At 38.0% G+C, this 14,131-nt stretch overlaps 1 protein-coding gene across 1 annotated transcript; it reads right to left on the bottom strand.

Moving 5' to 3' along the window:
• Positions 1-722: 722 nt before the first annotated feature.
• On the bottom strand, positions 723-11,995 carry cdhr2 (cadherin related family member 2). The gene is made up of 31 exons (XM_080464909.1): positions 11,937-11,995; positions 10,956-11,012; positions 10,809-10,868; positions 10,569-10,708; positions 10,428-10,478; positions 10,255-10,344; positions 9,541-9,630; positions 9,339-9,461; positions 8,918-9,067; positions 8,703-8,778; positions 8,510-8,619; positions 7,660-7,869; positions 7,383-7,535; positions 7,090-7,251; positions 6,931-6,992; positions 6,579-6,822; positions 5,875-6,114; positions 5,723-5,792; positions 5,055-5,639; positions 4,857-4,928; positions 4,483-4,532; positions 4,251-4,402; positions 4,022-4,118; positions 3,818-3,906; positions 3,637-3,708; positions 2,956-3,091; positions 2,591-2,712; positions 2,358-2,471; positions 2,177-2,260; positions 1,880-1,943; positions 723-1,789 (listed from the first exon to the last, which is right to left on the bottom strand). The coding sequence occupies exons 1-31, from the start codon at positions 11,944-11,946 to the stop codon at positions 1,634-1,636; spliced, it is 3,891 nt and encodes a 1,296-aa protein (XP_080321035.1). The 5' UTR covers positions 11,947-11,995; the 3' UTR covers positions 723-1,633.
• Positions 11,996-14,131: the final 2,136 nt, after the last annotated feature.

Genomic DNA, 14,131 nt, shown 5'->3' with positions numbered 1-14,131 from the left:
AACTTTATCTGTTTCTCTGACTTGCTGTGACGTCCCTCTAGCGTACTAATCGACTCCCTGTTAGAAAAATGAGAGTGATTGATGAATGTGATCATTCTTATTGAAGGTTTTTCACGCCGACCATTCACAGTCGACCACTGAGTCATTTTGCGATTGATGTTCTTTTTCTTCTTTTTTTTTTCCCTTTGCTTTTTTTGTACACCTCAGACAATATGAAGCCATGGCAACCAGTTTTCTCTCTCCAGGTTGCTGATGAGCTCTGCAGCAGACAGATGATAGTTGAGATTGTTAATCTACGACCCTGTGTGGCCTGTTGATACTATGTAGTGGTGATTTTTGCCTCAGTGAGTAGAACGTACAAACATTGGAAATGATCTAAATGTTGCTTTGATCAGGTTTTGAGAGGAGTCCCAGCCATCGATGCAGGCTTTTATGTCTTGTATTCTGCTTTTAGATTCAGCAAAGTGTTTTGACTTGTTTGTATTGTGAAGAGTAAAACAAATGTACTGCACAATCATCTTTTCAGAAAAAGAATCGACTCCTGATATCAGGGTATTTTTAGCCATTATTACTTATTGTATTTTTATGCATTGATATTTGGCACAATTGTAAATAATGTGATGGAAATTTTATCAGACATGTTTCCATTCCGATGTTATTAAATTGCCAGTGATGTTAGTGTTCATGCATTGACTTCCACATATGAGACGATAACATGAGATGAAGTTAGCATTAGAAAGAAATTGAATTTATTCACAGATTGCACTTGTGATACATTCATGTTGTTGTCAGTGAACAGATCTCCTGCTTTTACAAAGATTCAAAGTCCCTCTGCATGATGGTTTATTCCAGTCAACATTGACAAATGAAACCGGCACACAAATTTGGCATGCACGCAGTCATAAATAAGGAATTCATTATCACACTTGACATTAAGCATTATTCTCATCTATTCCTCTTTTTCTTTTTTACATTTCCATTCACTGCAGCAAAGAATCAATCAATATCTGTTTATGTAACTTTTAATACAATTGATTTCATTGGGAACAAAACAGTTTTTAAAGTGTTGCTCAATACAATATTAAAAATTAAAGGGATTCCTGTACCACAAACAATTGTTTGTGCTTCAGCTACTTTTCCATTTTACACTGTGGATTATGACATCTATACACAAGACTGTTTGACATTTTGCAAAAATAAATTGTTGCTAAGAGTTTTAATGAGAGTTGTGCTTTTATTCACATAACTGTGAGCTTGGTATGAGCCTTTGCTCGGAGGGCGAACAGCTAAAAGAGAAAGGACTGGATGAAAACAAATTTTTTTAAACAGATTTTTTAGATATCCATTCAACATTCCTTTTGACTGTTTGACAAAAAAAATGTGTAATATCAGTATACTTTATTCATGGAGTACCACCTCCAATATTTGGTTTTTTTCTCTGTTGTTCTCTTTTTTCTTTCTTGAAATAAATGTTTTGATGAGGTAATTCACCGCTTCCAGAAATGTGAATCGAGTGTTCTCTATGATCAGGACTATTGGTCATCACAAAAGACTACATAATGAGGGGATTATTTTGTATCCAACAGTGTTAATAGGTTTGATTTGGCATGTTAATCTCTCATCACCATTTACATCACAGGTCTGTAGTGTTAAAGGCCGGGTTGGTGACACCCTTGAGAGATCTGTCAGAGGTTTTCCTCTGGCCCCGACGTGCCAGCGCTTCTCCTAGCGGTTCGACGTACTCTGGGGGGCTACTATGATCGTCGTCTTCTGCTTCTTCGATCATCAGCTGATGGAAGAAATGGAAGCAAGTTTCAAAATGACTTTATTTGAATCCTCATAAGTACAAGTGAAGAGAGTTTTCAAAAAGTTTTCTTACCATGTTGACTTTTGTGCCCTTTTCGGGAAAGGTCATGTCATTGTTATAGTCCAGGGAGTTCAGGCTTGGATGAAGAAAGGAAAAGAAAATGAGATCAAATATATCTGTTTCAGAAATAAATGATGGTTTCAAGTAAATGTAAGCCAATTGTCTGGCACAGCATGATGTGAGCACAATGACCCCCCCAGTTTATTATGTTGTCACACATGAGCTGTGTACTGTCAGCCACACTATTCAGCGGAGTGTCTGAATGGACATTGAAAATTGCCAATCACATCCCAAAGTGCTTTCTTTTACCTGACTTTATCCACGTCTAAACTCGCGTCATCCAAGTCGAGGGCGATGGAAGATTCGATGTTGAGGTTGAGAACCGGGTTAGCGCTGTAATAGATAAATGATTCACAAACATTGTTGTGAGGTATGATTTTAAGATGTGGCCTTCCATTAATCAGCTTTGTAGTGAGTGCTGCCTTCTTACCCCTCCTGGGTGTACTTGTTGGTCCCAGGTACCACAGCACCACCTTTCTGGTTGTCAGAAATCATCATGGAAGCAGACTTCATGGCATTAGCAGCCTTCAGCTTCCTCTTGAAACTGTAATGCAGAATGAGGTGCTTAGTACGTAAATGTAGCACATTTTCGACATAATCTGAACAAAGCTACTATGACGAAAATAGGTCCTGTGGCCTTATAAAAGGGACGTTTGTTCTTACGTCCTGCGAGTGCACAGCAATGACGTGGTGAGGACAACCAGAACAATGACGAGGCCCCCAACCATCCCCAGCAGGATGTACTGCACAGGGTTCACCTCAGGTTCCTCCCCGGGAGACTGTCCCTGAAGCAGGAGTAAGAATTGCACCCTCAGCATTACATAGATGACAGCAGGTACTAAAAGTGTCAACATTTAAATACAATTCATTTGTTGATTTCTGCCTTTTTTTTTTTCTCTGAACAGTGAGTCACATAGTGGTGTAGTGACAAGACTCTGATTTGATTAGTTTACCTATGACTAGAAATAAAATAAATTAAACTTTCACTCACACGTTCACAAAACAAAACTGAAATCACTCCTACTCACAATGTATTTGAGGCCGAGCTGTACCAGGTGAGGATAATACTCAGGACTGGAGAGCATCACTGTCACTTCATCAGAGGTGAGGGCCGTCCCGTTGAAGAATACAAAATAAGCCTCAATGAATGTGGACACTGAAGCCCTGAGAGAAGAACAGAAAACGTACACGCTCGCACCCAACGATAATCCACCTGAATCAACAATTACAGGTGTTTTCATTCCAAAATCAAGTTCGTCTTATGCTGCTGCATTTGTGCTCAAACGCTGAGGATCACATAGTTTATCTTCAACAACTTAATTGTGTTTTACATGAGCACTGGCGCCATCTAGTGAGCAAATTAGTCCTTGAACAGAAATAAATAGCAGGGGGCCACGATAGAGTCCTATTTGATCTCAATCAGGCCAAACAAGTACAACGATTACATAGAAACCTAGATGTAGCAAATCAATTTTTGGTTTAAAGATGTAAGAGTACTTCTTGAAAATGTCTACAATGAATGTACTTCATAGAAAAGCTATGATAAGCAGCTTAAAATGTATTTTAAAAGAGCAATCCGAAATCTTATCTGCCACAGTGACTCTCTCCAGATCCCTGCTTGGGGTTTCAGTATGTATTCACAGACTAAGTCATGTGTCTTTAGCTATAGGATGAATTACATTGAGTATGTGGTGTGAAAAGATACTTACCTGGTTGCCTCATCAGTGCTGGACCTCTGTGCAACAATTTGAACAGCAGCCTTGGTGGCATCCATGAGAGTCCTGGAAAAATTATAGCATGTATTGTTTTAGCTATTTACTCAGGAAACAGACAACTGGAATCTTTCAATCCTCAATTAACAAGCTAAAACAGCAGCAAGGAGAAAAGCACCTTCGAATCTCATCCAGGTTTTGTTCAACATCCGATTGAGAAAGTGAAAATTCAAGTTCAACCTTGTAGGAGCCATCAACCATGAAAATCTGTAATATCAAAACAAGACAAGCTTAAACAAGGGCTGCAGCTGTGTTAATCTATTTCTGACACAAACGGATTCAGTTGATCATCAATACAAAAGCAGAGATTTTAGACACTCACTTCCTGTGTGCTGGTGGAGAAGAGGCCTCCGGTATCAGTTGCCGTTACATTTACCAAATACTTCCCTTGCAGCGACATATCAAGCCCTTCAGTAGTCCTGTGCCAAATTGAAAAGATTATAGATTAGGATGACAAGCTAGTGCCTGTGTGTAATCCCCCACTTCACTTCAAACAAAGGTCTTAGAATATGCTTAGATAAAACCAGATGAAACTAACAAAAAGCACTCACTGAATAATCCCGACATAAGTGTCTCGTTGCTGCGTGGTTATGGCCTCAAACAGCAACCTCATGTTTGTCACCTTATCATTTAGGTCTTGAAGTTGAACGGCGGTCACTTTGAACTCAATCTGGCTGTTAACTCCTGAGTCAAGATCCACTGCCTGAAAGATAGACGATCTAAACATCACAGATCGCAGTGATGAGCTGAAACACTCAACATTTGTTTCTCACTCATACTCACGGTGACTTTTGCGACTGACGTCCCTTGACTGGCAGTTTCTGACACCACAACTACAGTGCAAAGATAGAAGCTTGGCATTAGACCCAGATATGTATACTGTATCTGTCACTTTTTGAAAACTTTAGTTTTATTAGTTTTATAATAGTAATTGGTAACTATGTGTTGTTGTGAAAAGTAGTGGTATTTCAGTCACATGTAATTCTTCTCACTGGAAACATAAAGCGACATTTAATAACAGTTTACTCTGGAGTTATTTCCCAGATGCTTCTCTAAATTAAAAGTGTGGGAAAATCGAAGTAATAAACTTGTGTTCACGAATCCATAGATTACCAGGGTCAGACTGAAAACATGATCTAATGAGTATGTAGACTCACCAAATAAAGAATCTGAGTAAAGGAATCCTGGAGCATTGTCATTGATATCTTCGATGTTGATGACTATTTCCCCTGTAAAATGATTAAAAGACAGACACAGTGAACAAACTTGTGGTTGAGGTAAATATTTGTATGTTTCTTTTTCTTCTTTTCTTCACACTTTAACTCAATGTTCTCTGTGCTTTTCTGTGTACTGACCTGGTGTGACACTGTTGTTCTCTCCCTTCTCTGTGTACATATCCACCACCTGAGCAGTCATCACCGCCTGATCACACTCTTCATAATCAATCGTCTGCTCTGGATGGACTCTGATCTCCCCTGTTGGATCGAGGGTAAACCAGTTGCAGGTTGTCATGGAGTTGTTGCATCTGCATTTGAGCGATTCCATCTCAAAGACCAGCGAGTGGTTCCCATCTTTGTCGTGTGCTGTGAATTCACCAACAGCTATGGTAATGGTGGTGTTCTCCTTCACTAATAAGGCCGGTGATGGCTGAAACTCAGGCCTCTCATCGTTCACATCCACCACATCCACCTCTACTATTGCTTCTGTTTTCTTCTGCTCCAAATCTGCCGCCTCAATCCGCAGTGTGAATCGTTTCTGTGCGCTCTCATAGTCCAGCTCAACGTCGGGATCTACCATGACGTGTCCATTGTAGCCTCCATTCAGTGCAGAGGTTCGAATGATGAAGTTTGCAAAGCCTCCACCAATGATGCGAAATGACACACGGTTGAAGTTTGTGGTTTGGTCCAAATCCAGAGCGAATACATCACCCACAGATGCTCCTGAATTAATGAAAACAGCAAATTATATTTCTGCTATACTTTATGTAACAGCATCTAAAAGCTTTAACAGGTGAAGTACTTGCCTTTCTCTCCTTCTTTAACAGAGAAATTGTAAGAAAGGGGTATGAATGTTGGCGCGTTGTCATTGACATCCTGTGGTACACCGCAAGAAACAATGTCATCATTTTTTTCATGTGTGAGTTGCTACATGGCACAGAGATGGTGTGAGACCTACCTCCACGTTGACGGTAACTATGACAGAGTCGGATCGTTTGGGTACACCATTGTCTGTCGCTGTCACATTGAGCTCAATCCTCCCATTTAGCGCTGGATCCAGGGCTTCACGGTCGAGTGCACCACTGTTTGTTAACTCTCCAGTGCTGGCGTCGATGGCAAATTTATCACTGTATTTGCTTGGTACAATGGCATACACTATTCGGCTGTTCTCTGTGTTAGGCTCATCTGAATCCGTTGCCTGTCCGAAGAAGACACATCATAACATTTAGTGCTGCAACAAATGTGCTGAAGTATTCTCCCATTTTCTTTTTTTTTTTTAGCTTTGGGTAAAATGCAAGACAGACTTTAAAGTCATGCCCTTCCCATCAATAAAGCCTATAGTTACAGATGATTCGAATCGCCCTGGACCATTTTCATAGGTAGGCTTCTACAGGTTTAGACTTCTGGGAGACGAAGACTTTTCCTCTCTTTGTTCTCTATGCTTCAGTCATCATTGCCTGTGAGTGTTTCTGTCTGGGCTGTATCCTCTAGTTACTCTTTTTTTGTATTCTCTGGTCTTTTCATTTCAGCTGTCAGAGCTGGTTCTGCTTGAAATTCCCTTTTTTTTGTCGAATTGAAAAGGTTTGCCCGTTCAGTACCAAGTGAGTCAGAGCAGAAAACTTGTGAAAATTCACAACAAAACTTGCAGATAAAAATTCTTACCTCTATCTTAACATAAAGTTGTTCCCCCTCTTTCACAAACTCCAGGTAAGAGTCTCTGTTTATGACTGGAGACTGGTCATTGATATCAGTCAGAGTGATCTCCAGAACCGTGCTGCCGATCTGTCCGGCTGTGTCTACAGCCTGGAGAGTCATCGAGTGCACAGATTTGGTCTCCCGATCCAAAAGGGTCTTACTTTTCACATAGATTGTGCCCGTACTCGGCTCGACATCAAAAATCGTGAGTCTGAAACAGAAGTAGAGACTGTTCAGCAGTGTTTTTGCCCAATGAGAACAAGAAGACGGCAGTGGCTCTATACGATGTGCAAGATTGCTGCAATTTGGTTGCACATACATGCTGCTTGGAAGCAGTCTGTAGATGATCTTCCCTTTATCCATTGTGTCAGGGTCAGTTGCCTGTAGAGAAAAAGAAAAATATGCACTTTTTGACTGCCTTTAAAGACTTTGATAAATTCCACTGTTTGATTAAGGATCCAGATCATTGATGGCTTACAGTAAGAATGGCCACTTCTGTACCAGCTTCAGAGTGCTCAGCCACATTGTACTTATATGTTTCGTTTTGAAATTCTGGAATATTGTCATTGTCATCCAGTATGCTTATAGTCACTGTAGCAGTAGATTTGAAGGTGGTATTTTCTTTATCTATAGCAATCACCTGCAGGATGACACACAAACATAGAACACATGATACAGGTAAAGAGCTCTAGAGTCATATAAATGAGAAAAAGAAAAATTATGTATCTGTTATCATAGATTTGTTATCAAAGTTTGTTTCAATTTATGTACCTTCAAAACTATTTCTTGTAGTTTTTCATAATCCAAGTTTTTGGAGTCCCTGATGATGAGCTGAACGTCATTCTCTGACAACTGGCTCAGTTGTGGTTCCACAGAGAACAAGGCCTTGTGTTCTCCCTCCAGAATGAGTTCAGTGTAGGCTGTCTATAACACCCCACCCCACCCAAAAAAAAAGAATTACACTTGATTGCTAATGCTACTCAGAGCTTGTCACTCATTGCACATGCAACACAATGAAATTCAATGATATTTGTCCCATTTCACCCACCTTATCCAGATCCTTGACTGTCATGTTGATGGAAACAGTCCCCAACCGGTGTTCAAGCACCTCTCCTGTGAATTCAGTTGCCTCCACACAGCGCTCACCTCCACACTTATAAAACTTTGGCGTTTCATCATTCACGTCGACTATGTTTATTGTTACACTAGTTGTGATGCTGGCATGGATCCCATGGATGTTTAGTTTTGATTCAGTAGCCTGCAGAATAAAGTAGAAAGTGAAAATGTCTCAGATTTGTTCAGATTTGAGAAAAGCTCTGCAAACAAGTCATATGCAACATATTCAAACGAGTGAAGCATTTTACTTTTATGAAAAGTAGTCATTTGAAATTTAATCTTAGCAGCACATCTCCAACAAGAACTTCAGGCAACAAAAGTTCGGAAGAATAACAGGTACTGTGAACATATTTTGAATTAAACAGGAGAAAGAGGATTTTGCAAACAGCCTCACATTCATCTTAAAAACAGTGTCAGTGAACCACAAGTAAACAATGTGTGCTTGTTTTTGCATAGTTAATCACAGGAAATGTAAAAACATTGGTAAATTATATATTCTAGATATTAGTTCTGTCATTATGCCCAGGTTGATCATTTTAAACATATAAATATTTTATTGTTATGGTTCTACAGGGAGTTGTAGGCACAGGGAATCAAGGTTACATGAAGCTGTTTGCCTTTGTTCTCGGTGTGTCTGCTTGATTCCTGCTTCAGATACACTGGACGTAAGACTTAATGACAAGAAAGACAGATGAATGAATGAATGAATGAATGAATGAATGAATGAATGAATGAATGAATGAATGAATGAATGAATGAATGAATGAATGAATGAATGGTACCTTGACTGTCAGTGTTACGACATCACCAACGACTTCTCTGTCAAATACTGTCTGTACTGAAATTGCACCATCACTTTCCGAAATTGCAAACAGGCCGTCTGCAGTGGAATCTGTCAACAAAGGAAAACTATTTTTGAGTAATTTTTTTCACAGAAATGAAAAACCTTTATAACTTTAAGTCCTTGCAACTCACGTTCAACACTGTAGAGCATACGATCATTGATTCCTGTGTCCTGGTCCAAGGCAGTCACTCTGAATACAAACGTGTTCTGGTAAAAGAATAAAAGGTTTGGATAACTATTGGGCATTAAAAAAATAATAATCTATTTTTATTATATATATATATATATATATATATATATATATATATATATACAGTATGTAGCACACAAGTCCATCAACACACACCTGGGCTGAATTCTCCAAGACTCTAGCTGTGTATGGAAGGCCGACAAATGTTGGGTCGAGGTCTGGGACGTCCTCCACGGTGATAAAGGAAAACACCAAGGTTGAGTAGAATATTTTTTCCTCAGGAAAGTAACAACTGCCTCCACCATCCTGGTATGAGACACAGAAAGACTAGGTTTGTACTTGCACAGTAAAGTAATGGAATGTAACTTGCCAAAATAAAAGAACAGAACGAGATGTGACACTCCTTTTAAACCTGACATTGTATTTGTAATCAGAGGAAATATCAGTTTTACAATTGAAATGGATCAGATTTTATATCATAAAGTGGAAAAAACGACAGCATTTGAAAAGCAGCAGTACTTTGTTTGATGGGTAAGAAATATTATGGAAGAAAACACTATTTGAGTCATATACTTACAGTAGCATTGATTTTCAGCCGATAGAAAGTGCTCAGAGATGTGTAATTAAGAGGCGCTTTCAGTCTGACTTCACCACTTGTTGATACGATATTGAAAAGATCGAATCCCTCAATTGGACTCACCTAGAAAACAGTAAACGATACTTTGCCTTTTATGGAACATCAAAATACAATGTTATGGGATTGGCCAAAGAAAACTTACTTCATCAATGCTGTAATGAACAACACCAGCATTTCCAGTATCGTCATCGGTGGCAGACACCTTAAACAGTAAGCTATCTACAGGAATATTCTGATTTCAAAAAAATTATAAAGGAAAAGGAAAACAAAAAAAAGACATTTACCAATAGTATTTTTCAAGCATCAATAAGACTTTTCTAAAACAGCCACTTGAAGTGCATGTTAACCCAGTTCATCATGCGAGTCACCATATTCAATAACTTACATATTTCCTTTCTAATCTAACAATGTTATAGAGCCACAGAATCCAAGCCAGTGCAGGCATAACGGGCATAAAGAGTGTCTAATAAGTCCTACTGGTTTACTTTTTCCGTACACATTATAATTATAACATATACAATTGTAGGACAATTGTGTAAAGGATATTTTTTCTAGTTAGAAGCATTTTTAAGCTCAGAAATTGTATGATATGATCAGTTTTAACCTTTATCATCCATATTGGATCAATATCATATCACTTTGTTCATAGATTTTATATTAACCTATAATTTCTTTTTAAATGTGTATTGTGAATTGTTGAACAATTATAATCTTGTCATTACAATACGTCATCCAGTGCACTCGAAAGGATTAACACAGATCCTTACAGTATAAACAGTGGACTAAAACAAGATCGATCAGAACAAAGTTGATATATTCTAATAATAGTCTACTTATGTATCCATATTTAACTTACCTCTGCAACCCGTCGGTCATATGATGGCTCCAAAAATATAGGCCGGTTGTCATTGTGGTCATTTAAAATTATGATCAACTGCGTTGATCTCTGAAAGACATAATGCATTCTATGAATAAAAAGAATAAACTGATATGAAATAGAGTAACAAAGCTTACTTTGATACCACTTACCTCATTAAAACCATCAGAGACAACAACATCTAATTCCAGTACATCACCAGACTGGAAAAGACAAAGTGATAAAACACCTGCTTGGTTATTTATAATTAAATGTGTCACAGTTGATGGCTCACTATTTTTCACACACTTTACCTCTCGATCCAGTGGGCGCTTTACAGACACAACCCCAGTGTTGACATCTACTACAAAGAGTTGCTCATTGGGGCCACTAATTCTAAAGGTCAGTGCATCACCGTCAGGATCAGTGGCCTGTATAGTAAATGCTGGTCGGCCTATATACACACGAAAATATAATGAAACATGTCAGCGTATGGGCAGAATGTGTACTATTACAAAATCCCAGACGTGAAAGAAAAAAAGACTCATACTTACCAATTGGTATGTCTTCACACACTCTATACACAGTTGTAGAAAACTCAGGGGCTGTGTTTGCTGTGAAAAAAAACCAATGTCTGAATGTTCAGTGGTGATGAATACCCACAGCAAAATGAAGTACTGTAATATAAACTAAATACGCACCATGAGTTAAGGTGATGAGGCACAAAAGTAGCACACTTGTTGAGATTCTGTCCATGTCTGCATAGGAAATGGCACCAAGTTTATTAGGTCTAAAGTATGTTTTGTTTGTCTAAGTCAAATTTACTGAACATCGATGACATGTCTGACGTGTAGAGATGATTAGAATCATAGCAGAAACAGAACCAGCCCTTGTACTGATATTTAAGTTGAAATTTTACATTGGTTTGCCTTTTTAGCCACAACATGATCATTATCAGCCTGGCAGATGTTGGGAGCGTTAGGACATTTTCATTTACGGGAAAGTGGAGCAGCTCTGTGTGACTTCCTCTTTCTAAGACTAATAACTCTTGCGGCCTACCGGTTATATCAGGTTTGCGTCATTTTTTCCGGGGTAAGTAACACATTAGATTGAAATTGGAAGCAGATTTTTGTATTTGATTGACAATTATTCAGAAATACATGAACCTCTTTCTACACCCTGATCTCAAGAGTCTATATAAAAGAAAAATGTATTCATGAAATTTTAAACACACCAAGTACTGTAAAAGTGTGACTCTTAGATGAATTATTATAGCTACTCTAACCTTCTGAACTTGTTTGCTTGAATGTCTTCCTTCTCTTTCTACCTATTTCTAACTTGACTTAAAAACGTAAAAAAAAAAAAAAGGGAAACTATATCATTCATAATTTCATGTCTTTACTGAATATTAATTTTGGTAAAAGTAGTTCATCTTCAAGATTCCTCAAGATTGGTCATAATGATGTTTTACAGTTGTACAACTTGAATAAAATCATGTTAGTGATTCAAATCTTTTAAATAACAACAGGTTTTACATTTGATATGTTTTGCTCCTAAGAACTGCAGTTGTCTTCTTCATGATAGTACTACCAGGTTACATATCATCTCTGAACCCGTAACTCTGATACATTTAAAAAGGTATATTAGCTTTAAAAAGAAGAAAGAGGAGAGTTAAGACTTACCAGACGACATTCACAAAGCACTTCTCCCTCCTGAGACCTTTGCCTCCTGCTTCTCCTATGATTATCGCCCCGCTGCTATAAACTTAAATGATTAACAAACAAGGACTGACCAGCCTTCTATAAAACAAACAAACCCCTCCCCAGCTTTCTTTCTTTCTTTCTTTTTCTTTTATTTTTTTTGGGTGACCAAAGATTTCAGAAAGTCAAGAAGAACAATATTTTCCTCCCACAAACACATTGATGTGGTAATGAGAAACAACGTCCATCAAGCAAACAATTCCCATCATTGACCGGTCGGCCCGGCCACCATGAACACACAGCATCATGCCACCATACCAGAGTCCATCGCCAAGCCATAGAAACATCTGAACTGTCCTTTTTGCCACAGTGGGTGATTGTGTTGTCATGGCGACAAAGCCTAACGTGACATGGGGTCTTTCTCAAGCGTGTTTCATCCGAACCAATCACCAGTCTGATCTCTTGTTCACGAATCCCCGATCCGTTCCCTAATGAGGACCCTCATCAACCTCCCCTTTGTCTTGTGGCCCGCTGCCCCAATTGGAAGGCTTCACACAAAAGATTGTGCTCTCTTGTACAAACCAGCTTTATTCATAATCAGAAATTAGTTTCTAAACAAAGTCGAGCACAGCGGCGCGCCTCCTTAATGAGATTGAAAATATTTGTTAAGAGAATATCTAAATTGGGGTTAAACCTGTAAAGACATCTGAATACTCTCAAATGTACATAATTGACATATATATAAGTTTTGTATTTGATAGGTGATCCATTCTGAACACACAAATATTCAATGGAAAATAAATAAATAAATAAATACATATTTTTACACACTTGCATGTATGAGTTTTGCTTTCTTCTTTACTTCTTAAGGAGCTGTCGATGAGCTATTTTACAAAGTTTTACAACATTTTAGATTATTTTGTCACTTAGATCTATCCAAAAACAATTTCCCTACGTGGGGCAATAAGTTGTATAATATTGTTTTGTGTTCTATTACAAACCAGCTGGGTTAGAGGTTGAAGAAATACCAAAATACTCAAGAATATCCATTTTTGTACCACATTCAAAAGACAAAGGTGGGAAATAAAAAAGAAAAAGGAATAATTCCCATGCCTAATATTAGCTCATATTATGTTCATATTTGCTTAGTTTTGTTATTTTCTGGTTCAAATAAAAAAGGAAAAAAAAAACAGAGTTTAAAACTTGTGGACTTAGAGGAACAGAGAATGTGTTCAACATCTAACTTTCAAACATCATTCACAGGATTGCGCAACTGTTGGCCACGCAATGTGTGCTTTGACAATTACAAAATATGACAAGGTACGCAAACAAAAATCTTGGGGTTATTTTGATGTTATAAGGCAAAGTAATTATTTGTAACTGAATTTACATCCAAGATGTCAATGCCAATAATGGAATTGAATGCCACCATGGTGGCATCAACGCCTGTTTCATCCTGATAATATACACGCTTGTCATCTTCACAATCTCACATTAGCTTCATTTTTTTTTTTTCTGAACCAACTGAACACATACAGGAAATGAAAACAGGGAATTTCTCAGTGCCAGATGAACATAAAATCATAATATCACAGGTATTGATGCGAAGGAAGTTTGCTCCTATGCTGTTATCCTATCAGACTTTGGTTTATGACTCATATTACTGAACACAACGCTGCCCTCCTGAACCAGCAGTTTGCATTTGGAAAGGGTGGAAGGATAATAAAAATGTTGCCAAGCAATTCCAGTAAACGCAAACGTCAATTGCAAAATATGTATTGTTGAATGATGGAATGAATCAAGGTCAATCAGTCATTTACACACACGAAACACAGATAACGTGGTGATTTACACCCATGTGTGAACGATGGAAAATTGTGTTGAAATACAACACAACTGGAACAGTGATGACACTGCCAATGATGTCCTGTGGATTTATTTTTTATTTTTGGAGTTTTCAATCTTTTTCTCAGATACTTTTAGCTAAATAATAATTACCAAATGGTCAAAATTCTATTATTTCTTTATAGTTTATTATTTTAAAACCTCAAAAACAGCTTTTCATAGGCTGAGCAACATGATAATGTGGAGTAATTTAATTAAACTGATATGTTCTCCAAGCTTTTCTTCAGTTATTGAGTTCAGTGAATAGCAAAACAACATTGTAAAAGCTGGTC

This window comes from Lipophrys pholis (assembly GCF_963383615.2).
Source record: "Lipophrys pholis genome assembly, chromosome: 6".
NCBI classification, from domain to species: domain Eukaryota; kingdom Metazoa; phylum Chordata; class Actinopteri; order Blenniiformes; family Blenniidae; genus Lipophrys; species Lipophrys pholis.
Note: the sequence above shows the minus strand (reverse complement) of the source record. Positions and strands in the feature narration are given on the sequence as shown.